General features: G+C 41.5%; 1 protein-coding gene and 1 long non-coding RNA gene across 6 annotated transcripts in view; one reads left to right on the top strand and one right to left on the bottom strand.

Annotated features, from left to right (window-relative positions):
* LOC137324567 (uncharacterized) overlaps positions 1-19,700 on the top strand; it is a 66,321-nt gene that overhangs the window by 19,370 nt on the left and 27,251 nt on the right. The gene's annotated exons all lie outside the window — the stretch shown is intronic.
* Positions 1-19,700, bottom strand: part of LOC137324565 (uncharacterized protein C2orf73-like) — a 60,476-nt gene that overhangs the window by 32,738 nt on the left and 8,038 nt on the right. For 2 of the 3 annotated variants that reach the window (XM_067988999.1, XM_067988998.1), the window contains exon 2: positions 4,958-5,138. In XM_067988999.1, the coding sequence (XP_067845100.1) occupies positions 4,958-4,987 (30 nt within the window). In that variant the 5' untranslated portion in view covers positions 4,988-5,138. Of the gene's footprint in view, positions 1-4,957; positions 5,139-17,116; positions 17,226-19,700 lie in introns of those variants that run through there. The other variant, XM_067988997.1, reaches the window with a different exon arrangement.

Here is a 19,700-nt window from a genome sequence, read left to right as displayed (position 1 = left end):
ACCCAGCCATAAAAACATAGAATCATAGAAGTTTACAACATGGAAACAGGCCCTTCGGCCCAACATGTCCATGTCGCCCAGTTTATACCACTAAGCTAGTCCCAATTGCCTGCACTTAGCCCATATCCCTCTATACCCATCTTACCCATGTAACTGTCCAAATGCTTTTTAAAAGACAAAATTGTACCCACCTCTACTACTGCCTCTGGCAGCTCGTTCCAGACACTCACCACCCTTTGAGTGAAAAAATTGCCCCTCTGGACCCTTTTGTATCTCTCCCCTCTCACCTTAAATCTATGCCCCCTCGTTATAGACTCCCCTACCTTTGGGAAAGGATTTTGACTATCTACCTTATCTATGCCCCTCATTATTTTACAGACTTGTATAAGATCACCCCTCAACCTCCTACTCTCCAGGGGAAAAAGTCTCAGTCTATCCAACCTCTCCCTATAAGTCAAACCATCAAGTCCCGGTAGCATCCTAGTAAATCTTTTCTGCACTCTTTCTAGTTTAATAATATCCTTTCTATAATAGGGTGACCAGAACTGTACACAGTATTCCAAGTGTGGCCTTACTAATGTCTTGTACAACTTCAACAAGACATCCCAACTCCTGTATTCAATGCTCTGACCAATTAAACCAAGCATGCTGAATGCCTTCTTCACCACCCTATCCACCTGTGACTCCACTTTCAAGGAGCTATGAACCTGTACTCCTAGATCTCTTTGTTCTATAACTCTCCCCAACGCCCTACCATTAACGGAGTAGGTCCTGGCCCGATTCGATCTACCAAAATGCATGATGAGATTTTGAGAGAGTACGAGAAACTTGTTAGAATTTTGGTAGCCATTTTAAAAGTGGGCAGCAGCAACAACACTGCAAGTCCTCATAAATTAGTGGGAGACACCTTTTTCCTCTTCCTATCCATCTTTGCTGCTAAAACATGAATTTCTTTAGATCTGGCAGCAAAGTAATTTGACAGACTAACGGACAAGAATGCAGCGTAACATGGTTCGCACTGTGCACAATATGAGTGCTCTTTGATGCCATTTGAAAAAGGACAAGTTAAAAACTAAAATTCATAATCCAGAGATAGACTCTCTAGATACATCATCAATAGTGAGTCTTTTATTTTTGGCTGGTAAACCCAACAACCTATCACTTTTTTTTAAACCTTAGTTTTCTCCTCATTGCTCCTCTACTTAAGGCAGTGATTCACGTTGGGCACAAACCTATAGGCATTAACAACCTTCCAATACCTTACCAAAATAGTCATGTATGAGTCTAGAAGTGAGTGATGCCAGATATCTGACTGCAAACATCACAGCTAAGCCAATGCCTGTCCTCACCTGAGATCCACAAACGTTAATGAAGGTTCATGGGAGTAAGAGTAGGAAGTCTGCTGATTTCTCCTTCCGTAGTCGGAGGACAACGAAGCCAAATGCACTGCTCCCACTGCTGCTTTGGCTGAGATCATCTAGCCCTGCCCTGAGCAGAGGTCAAAACTAGTGTCTTTAGGGTGATTAAGAGTGAACGATACTTTTTCTCGTCTTGGTCACACAGTGTCAATAGCCAGTAAATCTCCCTCTATTTTGCCCCAAATTCAGAATATCTTCTCTGTCCCTTCCCTCCATCCCCACCTATGTGACGTTTTTCCATTTCCTGCACTAGGAATCTCTCAGAGGGATTGCCAATTAGTGCTAAACAATGGGAACTTTTGTGCAGTGTTCTCATGTTCATTAGGAATTGGGTTGAGAGTGTCCATTTCACAAAGAACCCTGACAGCAAACAGATAGAGAAGTCGATCATCCCATCAGTCTGGACTGAATCTGAAATCAGGGGGTAAATTTTAACCTGGAGCCAGGAAGAGGGCAGGGGTGGATGAATTCCTGATGGGAAACCCGGAAGTACATGTTCCCCAGACGTCCTTACGATTTTGACGTAATTTTTTTTTGTCGGTTTCCCGCCCGGCAGGCCAGCCAGATTGACAGGCTGGCTGTCAGTCAGACGGGAGAAGAGCCAGGAAGCAGATGCCAGCAGGTAAGTCTTAGATTGGTTGGGGGGGGTGTCTGACATGGGGGGAGGAGGCGGAGGGGGTTGGTCACTGGGGTCAGGGGTCACCGATCATGGGGGGCAGTCGATCGTGTGTGTGGGATCACTGCAGGTAGGCTTGATGGGCCTATAGGAAGCACTCCTGCTCTTCCTGGCCCACAAGCAGTGCAATACTTGCTTAGCCGGGCCTTCTCGCCTCCTCTCACGTGGCGTGAAGCAGAAGGCCCGGGAATCCCGGCCCCCAGGAGTTAAAAAATAAAAAAACTGTCAAAATGGAGGCCTGCAGTCTCCTTAAAAGCTTTCACTGACTGACCCGCCTCCTAAAAGCAGGTTGGTCGCCCGCCCATCGACCCGCCTCCATTGAAACCGGAAGTGGGTATGTTGGAGGCGAGTTGGGGTTGAGTTTTAGGTTTTTTTTAGAATTTTTACCTTCCCACCCACTCCCAACCCACTTGTTCATGGGGTTAAAATTTAGGCCCAGGTCTCAGAGGGGCAAAGCCAGTGTCTAACCCACTGCATCATGTGGTCCTCTGAGGCAGCATTTTTTTTTAAAACACAAAATGTCAAATATTTTCTCTGACATAGATCTTTCAGAAATAATTTTAAAATAGTATTTCTTTGGTGTGTATTTGAACCGAGTAACATCTAGCATTGTTCCCATTTTTGAATTTTGTTATCTTTGAAATGAGTTTCCCAGTAAGGTATGACATGAAAAACTGCTTTATGCTACAAACAACAATTGTACAAATGGCTAATTCAGTGATTGCTTCCATTTGGCAGAAGTATATATGACAACAACTCTATGCTGCACAGTGTGGTATCAGTGTTTACTCAAAATGCAGGAAATGTTTAAAGCAGAGGACACTGGATAAACAGAGGCAATCGGTATGATATATTTTAGTATGTTTGGTACACACTGTATAAAAGCTGACACTGATGTGTACAATTGACAATAACATGGCAAGGAGTCAGTCCAAGTCTACAACACCCTTGAGGGGCTTGGATAACATTACAAACCTACAAGAGTAAAGTTTGAGCAGTTTATGAATACCTGAACCCCCAAGAGTCAGTTACACCCTTCAGCACAGCTCCAAACATTTTTGTTTCTTTTTATTCAAATGTTCTGTATTATTTTTTCTTTGTTACTGAGATTTCCCATTTCGGGTTTGCTGATGGAGTTAGTATTTTCTACTTCTGCTATGATTTTTTTTACGGCTAACGGATGTCATTTTGTCATGAAAAGAAGAGTGTATTTTTTAAATTGAATCGAGTACTGTAATATTATCAGCTGACAAAAAAGAAATTGGTGGAAAATAATGCACCAACTAATGGGTTACGATATTTCTGTTATATGTGTAGCAGTACAGGAAATATCCACCATTTATATAACTGCTAGATCTGTCTTAAGCTATGAGGCAAATGAATATTGATTTCTCGATCACCAATAAAGCTAATTCTGCACTCCTATCAACTGCATTGCTGTGAAGATATGTAAATTATCCAGTAACAGTGCATGTAAAATATGAACGTTGTTGCTATGGGGCATACAACATACTTAGGAACAAAACACCAAGACAGAAATCTTGCATGGATCATAACTTTAGGTGGTTATGTAAATATAAAATGCTTAACTACATTTTTATTCGTGAAGGCATCATATCTGTGTTGTATCATTCCGCTACACTACCACCTAACACATCCAATTTACATGGATGACATTATAGGGCAAAAAATCCTACTAACATTCTACATACTCCAGGGTTTTTTTTAAAAAGGACAAAACTATTACTAATTTTCTGAATTTAATCAGAAAGGTCTATCTTTGATTTATAGATTGATCATCTGAGAACTGTAACAGTCATCAAATGAGAAACGCAAGATTGACAAGTAATTGATCTAATTCCCAGCATCTCAGACTTTTTAAGGCTGTTTTAGAAAGAATAAATACTGGGAGATGTTATATATTTTCAAAAAATATCACAATTTCGCATGTAGAGTGTGGGCAGTCAACCAATTCTCTGGCATCTCCAATGCGGCTGTTAGAGGATGTACAAGAGCAGTCCAGGTTGACTCCTGGGTTAGAGGATTGACAGAAATGCAGTAATTTAGCTTCTGGTTTTTATCATTTGTTTAATTTTAGCAAACAACTAGTCAATTCACATCTGATAATATCATATGTTGGAACTGCATTACGACTTAATTCACTATGACATCATCATATCATATCATTATTTCATCTCCAGTTGTTCCTCTGTCAAAAACCACTAAATCACCATTCCAAAATTCTACTGCCCGTATCTTATCAAGTATCAAGTCTCCCTCACCTATCACCCCGACCTTGCTGACCTACATTGGCTCCCAGTCCTCCAATGCCTCAAAGTTAACATTTTCATTGTGTTTAAATCCATCCGTGATCTTTCCCCTCCCTATCGCTGTAACCTCCTCCAGTCCTACAAACCCCACCCCCGATCTTCTCCACTCCTCTGACTCTGGTCTCATGTGCATCCCCCACCTTCTACTCACCACTGGCGCCCGTGCCTTCAGCTACTTAGGCCCTACACTCTGGAATTCTCTCCTTAAACCCCTCCATCTTCCGGTCCTCCATTATGACCCTCCTTAAAACCCACAGCTTTGACCAAGCTTTTGATCACCCCTCCTTAATAGCTCTTTTTTTGGCTCAGCATCCATTTCTTTGATTACACCTCTACGGAGCACCTTGGAACATTTTTCTATCTTAAAAGGTACTGTATGAATGCAAGTTTTTGTTGTTGTTCTGATCATACTAATAAATATCATAAGACTTGTTTTATACTAATGAGATATTTATTTACTGTAACTTAATAATTCTGCTGTACGAGACAGTAGAAATATTGGACATGATAGGTGTATAAACCACTTGACTTACCGGTTTTGACATCGTAGCTTCAGTTTCCATATATGCAAATGGTTCATTTATAAACCTTGAATTAGTTCTAATATATCTTGCATAATGCGGTTGAGGTTTATTACGATTTGGTGATCTTGGACATTGAGGGAGGGGCTTGCAGCCATCATGGACCTTGTTGAATATTCCTGCAGGGTTTGGGCTGAAACCATAGAGACCAAATAAATAGTTGTTTAAGCATGTTAAACAGCAGCATTAAGCAGAATAAGCCTCTAGTTTATTATTTATGTATATTTTTATTATATCATATTTCCCCTCCATTTTAAAAGTAATCTCTTTTCTCCTGTTTTGGTCCCATACATTACACACATTCTCTGACAGAGAAGGCAAGCAAATAGTTTATTGCTTGGTTCTGCCTGCATTGTCTTGAAGACGGCGATTTTGAAAGGGGGAAGACGGTAATTGAAGATAAGGAACCGTTTACAAAATCAGCTCAAATGGGGGCCAGGAAAGGAAGTTGGGTGATCAGAATGAATGGGGTGAAGAGCAGGAGGTAGGTCTCATGGATGAGATGAGCTTGGTGAGGGAAATGCGGAGATGGGAGAAAAACTAGAGAGAAACAAGGTATCGTGGCTAGGTTGGGGATAGGGCTCAGAGTATGTTTGGCTCAATGGGCAAGTGGAAGAGGAAGCAGCAAAGATAACTGAGTGAATGGCCTCTAATTTGGTGACACAAAAAGATCTCAGACTTATTGTTGGAGCTGTGGGTGGAAATGACAGGGGAGAGGTGATTGGTAGTGGAGAAAAAGAGCCAGGGGTTAACTTTGCTCTGATCATGTGGGCTGTTTATGCAGAGGGGAGCTTGATATGGTGAAATCAGATCTGGCTAAACCAATTTTGCGACATGTACACTCAAGATTGCTTGTTATGAGGGAGTGAAGATGGGGGCCATACCAGGGTGGGAAAGGGGGACCATGGGGTGGGAAATGATGGAGGTTTTGTTGAGGACAAAGTTAAAACTGGAGGTGAGAGAGTGGTTAAGCAAACCAACATGTACAGAGGTATTGTGGAAAATGGAGTTGGCTATAAGTTACTTGGGGGGAATAGTTTTCCAGGGGCAGATGCAAAAGGAAGTGGGGTTAAAGGAGGGTAAGAGGATGTATGTGCCTTGTCAGTCACCTAAACCATGGGAATGGAGAGACCATGGGAGATGTTGAGGTCAAGAGGGTGGCTGTGAATACAGGTAGGAGATTTAGAGGGGACAGCAGGGTTTTAATTTGGAGGAGAGGGAGCAAGGGTATCGGAGATGGAGATTGAAATTGCCTCGGATGTGGAGTCTTTAAGTACAGAGTTGGAGGGAAGAAAGAATGGGATATCTCAGGGAGAAACTCAGGGTGGGGCTTGGGGGCACAGTAGAGAATCAGAGTTTAAAAGAGAGGCAAGAGAGAGGTGGAAAAGAGTGAGGTGCTTGAAGGAGAGGATGTGTCAGAGGAGTAAGGGCAAAAGCAAGTGTGACTTGCGGGTAAAGGTCACTCAACCTCTGCCACAGCTTGCACTGTGCACGTGGTGGAAAGTATAACCAAGTGGGGTGGTTTCAGTAAGAAGTAAGGTGTCACCACCTATGAGGTTTTAGTCAAAGTGAGATCATGGATGGAAGGGCCTTGTTCAAAAGTGAGCAGACATTCTGGAGGGAAATGTAAAAAAAATATTGCAAATACAATATACTTTCTCCTACTACAAACAGACCAGCCTGGTTCAATTAGTAGTCATGTCTAGGGGTCAGAAAGTTGTGGGTTGGTGGCCCCAAGCCAGAGTTTAAGCTCATAATCTAAGCTGACACAGATCAGTACTGAGGGACTGCAGTATTACTGAAGGTGTTGTCATTTAGAGGACATACTACATCAGCCCTCTTCTGCCTATTCCAATGGTTCAGGTGGATGTTGAAGATTCCATGGTACTATTTGAAGAAGAGGAGAAAGTTCTCCTAACATCTTGGCCTACAATCCTCCTTCAATCAATATCAGTAAAAACAAATTAACTGGTTGTTCATCTTACAGTTATTTGTGGGATCTTGCTGTGCTCACGATAGTTACCACATTTGCATGCATAACAGTCACTACAAAGTAACTTATTCTGTGCAAAGTGCTTTGTGGTGTCTCTGAAAGGCATGATAATCTGAACAAAAATAAGTCTTTTTTTTACATAAATACTCTTACGTTCATTCAGCCAGTCTGCCTCTAAGCTCTTCAAAGGTAAGTGAGATGTGGCCCTATTGGTAGAGAGTATGCACTCATCAGGCAAACAGAAACCCTACATTGGGTGTAGATATCTAGTAGCTTGAATTAGAGAATCTTAAAACACAGAGATGGATTTCCACATCTACCAGGCACCCAGCAGACCAAAATAACTGGCTAATATTATTTAAAAATCATAAACTAAAAAGATCTATATTGCAGAGACTGTGAGTGAATGCACTTTCTGCCACACAACAAAAAACAGTTGCTCCCAGCCATTAACATTTCATATTGCGATAAGCAGCATCTCTTAAGTACTAGTGGTGAACTTGGGCTCCATTATCTAAATCAATTCTGACTTGGCAGTCATGCTGCCTGACTGTAACTTGGATTCACAGGGCTTGGGGACAGCTCGGCTGCTGGCCATTAAATTTCAAATATCTTAAGTAAGGGCAGGAGCATCCATGCTCTCAAAATATTTAAAACAACTCTTCCTAAATTCATAAAGTATCTAGTCCCATCAGCACTTTTTAAAGGCGTCTTGGCGCCACATGGGAGTTCAACACTGTGTAGCATCAATTCAAAGCACTATGAGATTGTCTCCCTGAAGGGGGTTTGCATCAGTCTACTCTGATCCAAATTCCAGAGTTATACCATCACTTTGCAGTGACACAAAAGTGGCACTTTAAATTGGAACCTTGGAGATCTAGTTGTTGCACTGCTGAAATAGAACTATGAACCCAAACAAGCAGAAAATGAGGCACTGGAAATTATGGGAATTAGACCAACAGAACTAATTGGAAAATAGTACCTATAATCACAGAAAAAAAACAGGAAGCCAGCATTTTGGATCATCAGGTGGAAATGATTGTGAAGGAGTCTGTGGCCAGGAGGTCTTCAATATTTGGCATTATCAGTTCCCCTTCCCCAACCGATGCATCAAGAGGAACCGCTGGATAGAGGCTAACAGGCGGTTGAATGCAATCTTCACACCAAAGTAAATTAGCAAGAGCACAGAAAAAAGTCAATAATGAATAAAGAACACATTATGCTCCTCAGTGGTTTAACAACCAATGCAACAGCTGAAGGAACTCTCAGGCAGAGAAAAGAGTAGAAAAGTCCTTTCGTCTGGAATGTTTAGAGGGGGTGACAGAAATTGATGTGAGGGCTTCCAGCACATACTCTGGTAAGGATCTCAATGTCCATTTCCCCGTCAGCAGATATTGCACAATCACAATGTTAGGATCTATTACATAAATGCTTGACAGTACCAATACTGATGTGATACATTATTTCATACAGGCATGATCAATAAATATGCATTAGTGCTGATAATCCTGAAGGTAATGTGATACACTTAATACATACCCTTCTCTCAGGACCATCTGGAATCCAAGAACACTCAGCACAGCACACTGCAACACAACCCTCACAAACTACAAGTACGACTACACAGAGACTGAAACACCTGCACTAACACATGGTACTGAGCATCACCACATGAACAATAACCGAGTACATAGGAACTAACACTTCCTCTGGCCAAAATCAAATTGGAAAAGCCAGTTGCAAGTTACAAATTTCATAGGATTGTGGTACAACCATCCAACAGATGGTTAAGAGAACAACAGGCTGGTTTTCAAACTGGGAGTGTTGGAGCAATGATAGAACTTCTTTAAAGCAATGGCCAGTTGCACAGTATGATAAAACTGAGGATGGAAAGTCTAGGTAGCTTACTCTCAGATGCTATGCTGGATCATCAAATGGCTGTGCTGCAGTTCACCATGGCTATCATAAAATAGTGAATGTGCATAATCAAGCACACCCAATAGGGTTGAGAAAACAGCAATAGTTGAAAATCGTTGCTCCTCTCTCCAGCGGTTTCTCTGCAATTAGGAACAGTGCTTCAGCCACTTTTTCAACACAACACATTTCCTGTACAAGCACTTCAATGTCCCTTGATAGATCTAATAACCAGGAGAATAATGGCTACTGTCCCTTTCACCACAACTCTCCTGCAACGCAGGGAAGTGTTGCATGGGAGAAATAAAAGCCAAGATTGCAAATCTCCCAGCCAGACAGGCTATGAAAAGAGAAAGAGAAGTACAGAAAAAGGGAAGTAAAGAAATGCACAGAAAGGGAAATGAAGGAAAGGGAATATGAAGACTGAAAAGGATGGGGAAATGCCACTTGATCAACCATGTGATGTAGCTTGCCACTTTTAGCGTTAATGCTTTGGGCATGAATGGATATCTCAGGTATACAGCCTGGGAGTGAAAATTTCACACCAACAATTTACCCCATGTTGACTGCCATGACTTTAGCAATCACAGGCAGAAGAGCTAGTCACCAATGTATCTTTAATTTGATTTACAGCATTGCATGTACCTCAAGACAGTAATGTTCCTGGAAAGTCTGCACCTCTGAATGCAAAGTGCTCATATGATACATCTAATATTACATTTGAATGGTTAAATTTTCCACCTACTCAGTCAATAAGTGGACAATCTAACCCATAAGGGCTAGCACCCTTTCCCTGACATAAGGTCATCTTCTCAATTCCCTTAGTCTTCTCTTCCTCTAATAGCATTATTACTGTCGATAGCACAAGAATAAGTGCCATGCTTGCTCTCCTGAAGCAAAAACCTCTCAGTTTACTGCTGCTGTTAAAACCGGATCCAAATGTGACCTACAGCACAGGCACAGAATGTCAGTTTGAAATTCCAAATATGCAGCATGAATTAAGTTAATTCGACCTGCTCTCCTCCCATAACAATAGGCAAAAATAGTGTTTTCATTTGTTTGGTTGTTTGTTTTCATATCTTCACACTCTTTCCTTGAAGAATAGTGTGAAGTATTGAGAAGATTCACAGGCTAACAGTCTGACAGGCCGGAATGTGAACGCTCCTTCAATGCCTGTAACCACCTTTATACCTGTCGATAGGTTGGTTAGTCCTATACAGTGGGAGGATTTTTTGGGCTCCCACAATCCATACAATGGGGGTGGGGATGGGGATGGGGCACCCATACTCGTGTCCACACTCGCCAAAGCAGAGTACCTCACTGGTTGTCAACCCAGAATTCAGAGCTGGTGCTCCGGTCTCCACTCGCTGGGACCGTCAGGAGCGGGGTTCGAACCCTGCACTTTCTGACTCAAGAGGCGGGAATGCTACCACAAAAGCTCACTCCATTTCATTGATATTATCATGTTACCCTGTTAAACACTTGTTGCTAGTACCTTGTTAAATCTACATCAGAATGTGCAAACTGGCATTAATACTGGATTGGAAATAGCACCCCCAAATTATTAGGGATAATCTATTACAGTGCTAGCCACCCAAAAGCATGTGGATAATTGGGTTTTCTGCTTTATTTGGACAACCTGCTGCAAGCTGATTTTTCCAAATGATTTTCTATAGGGTCAGTGGTTCGTGGGATGGCCAAATCGCTTCAATATGATTAAGCAGTTTGTCAGAGTCTCTCAATGAATGAAATGCTGGGAGGATGTGGAGGTCACAAACAGAACAGTCAGCTACAAGAATTGTGTTTGCACTCTGGGAGATTGAAATGCTGCAAGTCAGTACAAAATGATGGGCTCCTCTTAGCCAGAACAATCCATTAAATGGGATATAACCCATTTTACTGAGAAGTCTTGCTTAACTGGTTTCCATTATAACCACAAATGGTTGTTATATCTAATTTATAGCAATTAGATAAACTGCTAAGTATACTTTTCTTGGTAACTGCAAAGAATAGAAATTGTCCCTTTACAAACTTTGACAACATTTTCCGATAACAGAACATAGTAATGCATTAGTAGTTATTTTGTAGTTATACAAAATTTACACAGGATCCAATGAGTATGGAGGCATCTGACCTGCAGCAAAAAATATTTTTTGCTCTCAGGAGCAGGGGTCAAAAAGAGCACCGGACAGCTGGCCCTTTTAAGATATATATTAGATAGGCCACAAAGCACCCATAACTTGGATTCTGTGAATGCTTGGTGTACAGGCCTACTACCATGATATGTTTCACAATATATAATTGTAAATACTTTTTTAAACAAAGCACATAAGCTTTTGTCTGTTTTTTATTCAAAGTTAATATAAAAAAATCTTTTAAAAATTGTAATTTGGTGAAAAACAATTATATCAGCTTTAGAAATCACTCCATTGGAAACAGTTTCCATCTTTTTTTCCTGGGCCTATAAAATTCTTTTCCAGCAAACTATTTTACTTTATGTGAGTTATAGAAAAGTTTTAAAAAGCAGCAGTATGAGGAGGAACTTACATCAGATTTAGTGTAAAGACTAAATGACATTGCCTTTCTCTTGAAATGACAAATTTGCCTTTTTAGCAGTTCAATCTAGTGGTCATTGATAATGGTTGACTTATTTTTACGTGCAACAGAACTGTAGTAACATTTTTACTAGGGACAATCTATGACTGCAATAGCCACTAAAAGCACATGGGTAAATGGGATGTCTGCTTTATAGAAGATGACCGCTCGAGCCAATTTAGAAGAACTTGCACTATGAGTATAAAAAAAAACTGTTCGAACCAGTCTAACCTCTGACAGTAATTTTTTTTTACCACAAATAGAATCATAGAATTTTACAGCACAGAAGGAGGCCATTCGGCCCGTCATGCCTGTGCCGGCTCTTTGAAAGAGCTGTCCAATTTAGTCCCACTCCCCAGCTTTTTCCCCATAACCTTGCAAATTAGTCCTCTTCAAGTACATGTCCAATTGCCTTTTGAAAGTTCCGATGGAATCTGCTTCCACCACCCTTTCAGGTAGTGCGTTCCAGATCTTACAAACCCTCTGTGTGAAAACATTTCTCCTCCTTTCCCCTCTAGTTCTTTTGCCAATTATTTTAAATCTATGACCTTTGCTTACCAACCCACTTGCCAGAGGAAACAGTTTCTCCCTACGTGCTCTATCAAAACCCTTCACGATTTTGAACACCTTCATTAGGTCTCCCCTTAACCTTTTCTGCTCCAAGGAGAACAATCCAAGCTTCTCCAATCTCTCCACATAATTGAATTCCCTCATCCCTGGTACTATCCTGGTAAACCTCATCTGCACCCGCGCCAAGGCCTTGACAACCTTCCTAAAGTGTGGTGCCCAGAATTGGTCACAATACTCCAGCTGAGGCCTAACCAGTGATTTGTAAAGGTTTAGCATGACTTCCTTGTTTTTGTATTCAATTTCCCTATTTATAAAGCCAAGTATCCCACACGCTTTCTTAACCGCCGTATCAACTTGCCCTGCCACTTGAAAGCTTTGTGAATATGTACCCCCGGGTCCCTCTGCTCTTGCACCCCCTCAAAATAGTACCATTTAGATTAAAAGCAAAATACTGCAGATGCTGGAAATCTGAAATAAAAGACAAGTCATGCAGCATCTGTGGAGAAAAAAAGTTAATGTTTCAGTTTGATGACCTTTTGTCAGAACTAGAAGAAGTTCTCTCATTTATGTTATACTGCCTGTCCATGTTGGTCCTCCCAAAGTGCATCACTTCACACTTATCTGCATTAAATTGCATCTGCCATGTATCTGCCCATTATACCAGCCAAGTCTAAGTTCTCCTGAAGTCTGCTACGATCCTGCTCACTATTTACTAAGTTGCCAAGTTTTGTGTCATCCGCAAATTTTGAAATTGTATTCCCTATACCCAAGTCGAGGTCATTTAAATAGAACAAGAAAAGCAATGGTCCTAATATGAGGCTCCAATGTGATTTAGACAAGTTGGGTGAGTGGGCAAGAACATGGCAGATGCAGTATAACGTAGATAAATGCGAGGTTATCCACTTTGGTTGTAAAAACAGAAAGGCAGATTATTATCAAAATGGTGATAGATTGGGAAAAGGGGAGGTTCAACGAGACCTGGATGTCCTTGTACACCAGTCGCTGAAAGCGAGCATTCAGGTGCAGCAAACAGTTAGGAAGGCGAATGGTATGTTGGCCTTCATTGCAAGAGGATTTGAATACAGGAGCAGGGATGTCTTACTGCAGTTATACAGGGCTTTGGTGAGACCACATCTGGAGTATTGTGTGCAGTTTTGGTCTCCTTATCTGAGGAAGGATGTCCTTTACACGGAGGGAGTGCAACAAAGGTTTACCAGACTGATTCCTGGGGTGGCAGGACTGACGTATGAGGAGAGATTGGGTCGACTAGGCCTATATTCACTAGAGTTTAGAAGAATGAGAGGTGATCTCATCAAAACAAATAAAATTCTAACAGGACTAGACAGACTAGATGTAGGGAGGATGTTCCCGATGGCTGGGGAGTCCAAAAACAGGGATCACAGTCTCAGGATATGGGGTATGCCATTTAGAACAGAGATGAGGAGAAATTTCTTCACTCAGAGGGTGGTGAACCTGTGGAATTCTCTACCACAGAAGGCAGTGGAGGCCAAGTCATTAGATGTATTCAAGAAGGAGATAGATATATTTCTTAATGCTAAAGGGATCAAGGGATATGGGGAAAAAGTAGGAACAGGGTACTGAATTAGATGATCAGCCATGATCATTTTGAATGGTGGAGCAGGCCCGAATGGCCTACTCTTGCTCCTATTTTCTATGTTTCTATACCGACCCCTGGGGGACCCCACTGCATACTTCACTCCAGTCAAAAAAAACATCCATTCACCACTACTCTCTGCCTCCTATCCCTTAGCCAACTACGTTCCCAAGTTACCACCATCCCTTTAATCCCATGTGCTTCTATTTTCCAAATATGTCTGTTATGTGGTACTTTATCAAATGCCTTTTGAAAGTCCATATATACAACATCTAGTGCATTAACTTCACCAACCTTTCTGTTACTTCATCAAAGAACTCAATCAGGTTAGTCAGTCATGATTCGCCTTTAACAAATCCCTGCTGGTTGTCCCTTATTAACCCATGCTTCTCCAAGTGAGAACTAATTTTGTCCTCGACAATGGTATCTAGTAGTTTTCCCACCATTGACATTAGACTGACTGGCCTGCAGTTACCAGATTTATCCCTTTCCGCTATTTTGAACAGGGGTGCAACATTTGCAATCCTCCAGTCATAGAATCATAGAATGCATGGAAGGAGGCCATTAGACCCATCGAGTCTGTGCCGGCTCTCTGCAAGAGCAATCCAGCTAGTCCCACTCCCCGCTCTACCCCCGTAGTCCTGCAATTTTTTCCCTTCAAGTACTTATCCAATTCCCTTTTGAAAGCCACGATTGAATCTGCCTCCATCACTCCTTCAGGCAGTGCATTCCAGATCGTGACCACTCGCTGTGTAAAAAAGTTTTTCCTCATGTTGCCTTTGGTTCTTTTGCCAATCACCTTAAATCTATGTCCTCTGGTTCTTGACCCTTCCGCCAATGGGAACAGTTTCTCTCCATCTACTCTGTCCAGACCCTTCATGATTTTGAATACCTCTATCAAATCTCCTCTCAACCTTCTCTGTTCCAAGGAGAACAACCCCAGCTTCTCCAGTCTATCCATGTAACTGAAGTCCCTCAGCCCTGGAATCATTCTAGTAAATCTCTTCTGCATCCTCTGTAAGGCCTTCACAACATTCCTAAAGTGCGGTGCCTAGAACTGGACACAATACTCCAGTTGTGGCCGAACCAGTGTTTTATAAAGGTTCGTCATAACCTCCTTGCTTTTGCACTCTATGCCTCTATTTATAAAGTCCGGGATCCCGATTGCTTTCTTAACCGCTTTCTCAACCTGCCCTGCCACCTTCATCGATTTGAGCAATATACCCCCAGATCTCTCTGTTCTTGCACCCCTTTTAAAATTGTATCCTTTAGTTTATATTGCCTCTCCTCGTTCTTCCTACCAAAATGTATCATTTCACACTTTTCTGTGTTAAATTTCATCTGCCACATGTCCACCCATTCCACCAGCCTGTCTATGAGCTCTTGAAGTCTATCACTATCCTCCTGACTGTTCACTACACTTCCAAGTTTTGTATCATCTGCAAATTTTGAAATTGTGCCCTGTACACCCAAGTCCACGTCATTAATATATATCAAGAAAAGCTTAGTACCAGTTGGTCTTAGTACCAACCCCTGGGGATCACCACTGTATACCTCCCTCCAGTCCGAAAAACAACCGTTCACCACAACTGTCTGTTCCTATTACTTAGCCAATTTCGTATCCATGATGCCGCTGCCCCTTTTATTCCATGGGCTTCAACTTTGATGACAAGCCTATTATGTGGCACTTTATCAAATGGTTTTAGGAAGTTCATATACACCACATCAACCGCATTGCCCTCGTCGACCCTCTGTGTTACCTCATCAAAAAACTCAATCAAGTTAGTTAAACACGATTTGCCTTTAACGAATCCGTGCTAGCTTTCCTTAATTAATCCACACTTGTCCAAGTGACTGTTACCGGTTTCCCCACTACCGAAGTTAAACCGATTGGTCTGCAGTTGCTGGGTTTATCCTTACAATCTTTTTTGAACAAGGGTGTAACATTTGCAATTCTCCAGTCCTTTGGCACCACCCCCCCCCCCCCCCCCCCCATATCTAAGAATGTTTGGAAGATTATGGCCAGTACCGCCGCAATCTCAACCCTTACTTCCCTCAGCAACCTAGGATGCATCCCATCTGGACTGGGTGACTTATCTACTTTAAGTACAGCTAGCCTTTCTAGTACCTCCTTTTTCTCAATTTTTAGCCCATCCAGTATCTCAACTACCTCCTCTTTTACTGTGACTTTGACAGCATCTTCTTCCTTGGTAAAGACAGATGGAAAGTACTCTGGCACCACTCCCATATCCAAGGAGGATTGAAAGATTGTGGTCAGAGCTTCTGTTACCTCCACTTTGGTTGCATCCCATCTGGACCACGTGACCAGTTACCTTTGAGTGATACCTACCTAGCACCTCCTTTCTATCTATTTTTATCCTATTCAATATCTTTACTCCCTCCTTCTCTATGCCATTAACTTCATCCTCTTCTTTTGTGAAAACAGATACAAAATATTCATTCAGTATCTCAGTCCTGCCCTCTGCCTCCACAAGATTATTTCTTTTTTTGTCCCTAATCCACCCCACTATCTTTTTATTTGTTATATGTTTATAAAAGGTTTTTGGGTTCCCTTTTATGTTACCTGCTAATCTTTTCTCATACTCTCTCTTTGCCCTTCGTATACCCTTTTTCAATTTCCCCCTGTACTCTCTGTATTCTGCCTGGTTTTCTACTGTATTCTGTACCTGACATTTTTCATAAACCTCCTTTTTCTGTTTTATTTTAACCTCTATTTGCTTTGTCATTCAGGGAGCTCTAGCTTTGGATGCCCAATCTTTCCTCCTTATGGGGGAATATGCTTGGTTTGTATTCAAACTATCTCTGCCTTGAAGGCCTGCCATTGCTTCATTTTATGAGCAAATACTAATATGCCCAATGTAAAAAAAACTTATAATAATGTGAATATTTCTTAAAATTTCTGATCCCTAGTTTTCCAACTCAAGGTAACAAAATATCACAGCATAATAGATATTAAAATATAGAATTTTATTTTGATGGTGTGGTTTAAAGGAATTGCCTAATCACCTTTTAGGTGAATTCTGGCGAAAACATTTTTATTTGACAATTAGAGTAAAAAGTAAAACAGCATCTTTTTACAGGGGTGCTAAATTCATTAGCTTAAAAAACCCTTTTTGCTTACAAACATACGACCTGATGATTTAAATTGCATCGCAGTGGGTCACTTGAGTGGAAATAATGTAACCACTCTTGCCGTATCATGAATATAATCATCGTGTTCAGATCCCAAATAAATACGAGGTGCGATTTTTTTTGCATTAAGTTTTGAATTTGTTGGTGGTCTAACAATCCACTTTTGATTTTGGCCTAGAAATATCTCAAGCACAGAGACGACATTGTTTTCATTTCAGTTTGGCTTGCTTACTTTCAAGTTGGTTGGAATGTTTGTTAAAATCATACTTACTAAAACTGGCTGGAGACCATTTGCTCTTGTTCATGAGAAGCCTGGTGCATTTTGGTGTAGAAACTCGCAGGAATAAATGAGAACAGACGCATTCAGCCTTGCTTGAGGTCTGCTAGCACAGGACTGGTTTGTCAATGTGCACCTGGTAAATTTCATGTTAGCTGTCAGTTGCTAGGTTACGCGCGCGCGTCTCCAGCTGAGCAACAGGCAGGTCAGTGGAACTAACTTTGCACCAGGTGCAATGACTTGTAAGATTTTGGTTTTCATTACAATGGTATAATGTTTTTAAGATTCTCAAGTTAAAGATGATAAAACGTTTAATTTTCTGCATTATATTTCCCCTGCTCGAAACTTTGTGTTCAGCATTTGTATTTCTAATTTAAAAAATCAAATGTATTTTAAAGGGCTCCCTTGAAAACTGCTTCTCAAAAATACAGCATGAGCTGTACAATGCTGACATATCCTGCAAATCTTACATGTGGTTCTGGTTATATGTTAACCTTTTGCTGATAGGCACCACAGATTATATTCCAGCTATGGTTGTCATTACCACTTCACAGTCAGAGAGAGATAGAAGAGCAAATATGTAGGCAAATTTCTGAGAAGTGCATTAACAGTAGGGCAGTAATAGTAGGGGATTTCAACTACCCTAGTATTAACTGGGACACAAACAGTGCGAAGGGTATAGAGGGCGCAAAATTCTTAAATTGCGTTCAGGAGAACTTTTTTAGCCAGTACGTAGCAAGCCCAACAAGAGAGGGGGCAGTTCTGGATTTAATTTTAGGAAATAAGCTGGGCAGGTGGAAGGAGTATCAGTGGGAGAGCATTTTGGTGGTAGTGATCATAAATCAGTTAGTTTTAGCATAGTTATGGAAAAGGACAAAGATAGAACAGGAGTTAAAGTTCTCAACTGGGCAAAGGCCAATTTTACTAAGCTAAGAAATGATTTAGCAAAAGTGGACTGGAAACAGCTACTTGAAGGTAAGTCAATGTCAGAGCAGGGGGAGGCATTCAAGGGGAATATTTAAGGGGTGAGAGGTAAACATGTTCCCACAAAAACAAAGTGTGGGGCTGCCAGATCTAGAGCCCCTTGGATGTCGAGGAGCACACAAGGTAAGATAAGGCAGAAAAGGAAAGCTTATGTCAGACACCAAGAACTCATTACTACAGAAAGCCTAGAGGAGTATAAAAAGTGCAGGGGTGAAATTAAAAAGGAAATTAGGAAAGCAAAGAGAGGGCATGAAAAAATATTGGCAAGTAAAATCAATGAAAACCCAAAGATGTTTTATAAATACATTAAGAGCAGGAGGATAACTAAGGAAAGAGTAGAGCCTATTAAAGACCAAAAAGGTAACCTATGTTTGGAGGCGGAAGATGTGGGTATTGTTCTTAATGAATGCTTTGCATCTATCTTCAAAAAAGAGAGGGATGATGCAGACAGTGTAGTTAAGGAGGAGGAGTGTGAAATATTGGATGGGATAAACTTAGTGAGAGAGGAAGTATTAAGGGGATTAGCATCTTTGAAAGTAGATAAATCACCAGGGCCAGATGAAATGTATCCCAGGCTGTTAAAAGAAGCAAGGGAGGAAATAGCGGAGGCTCTGACCATCATTTTGCAATCCTCACTGGATACAGGCGTGGTGCCAGAGGATTGGAGGACTGCTAATGTTGTACCATTGTTTAAAAAGGGAGAAAGGGATAGGCAAATTATTGGAATCAATTCTGAGGGACAGGATAAACCGTCACTTAGAAAGGCACGGAATAATCAAGGACAGTCAGCATGGATTTGTTAAGGGAAGGTCGTGTCTGACTAACTTGATTGAATTTTTTGAGGAGGTAACAAGGAGGGTCGATGAGGGTAGTGCATTTGATGTAGTCTACATGGATTTTAGCAAGGCTTTTGACAAGGTCCCACATGGCAGATTGGTCAAAAAAGTACAAGCCCATGGGATCCAAGGGAAAGTGGCAAGTTGGATCCAAAATTGGCTCAGTGGCAGGAAGTAAAGGGTAATGGTTGACGGGTGCTTTTGTGATGGAAGGCTGTTTCCAGTGGGGTTCCGCAGGGCTCAATACTAGCTCCCTTGCTTTTTGTGATGTATATTAATGATTTGGACTTAAATTTAGGGGGCATGATTAAGAAGTTTGCAGATGATACAAAAATTGGCTGTGTGGTTGAAAGTGAGGAGGTAAGCTGTAGACTGCAGGAAGATATGAATGGACTGGTCAGGTGGGCAGATAAGTGGCAAATGGAATTCAATCCAGAGAAGTGTGAGGTAATGCATTTGGGGAGGGCAAACAAGGCAAGGGAGTACACAATAATTGGAAGGACACTGAAAGGTGTAGAGGAAGTGAGGGACCTTGGAGTGCATGTCCACAGATCCCTGAAGGTAGCAGGACAGGTAGATAAGGCGGTTAAGAAGGCATATGGAATACATTCCTTTATTAGCTGAGGCATAGAATATAAGAGCAGGGAGGTTAGGCCGGAGCTGTATAAAACACTGGTTAGGCCACAACTTGAGTACTGTGTACAGTTCTGGTCACCACGTTACAGGAAGGATGTAATTGCACTAGAGAGGGTACAGAG

The sequence above is a fragment of the Heptranchias perlo genome, chromosome 8 (genome assembly GCF_035084215.1).
Source record: "Heptranchias perlo isolate sHepPer1 chromosome 8, sHepPer1.hap1, whole genome shotgun sequence".
Classification (NCBI taxonomy): domain Eukaryota; kingdom Metazoa; phylum Chordata; class Chondrichthyes; order Hexanchiformes; family Hexanchidae; genus Heptranchias; species Heptranchias perlo.
This window is presented reverse-complemented; position numbering and strand designations above follow the sequence as displayed.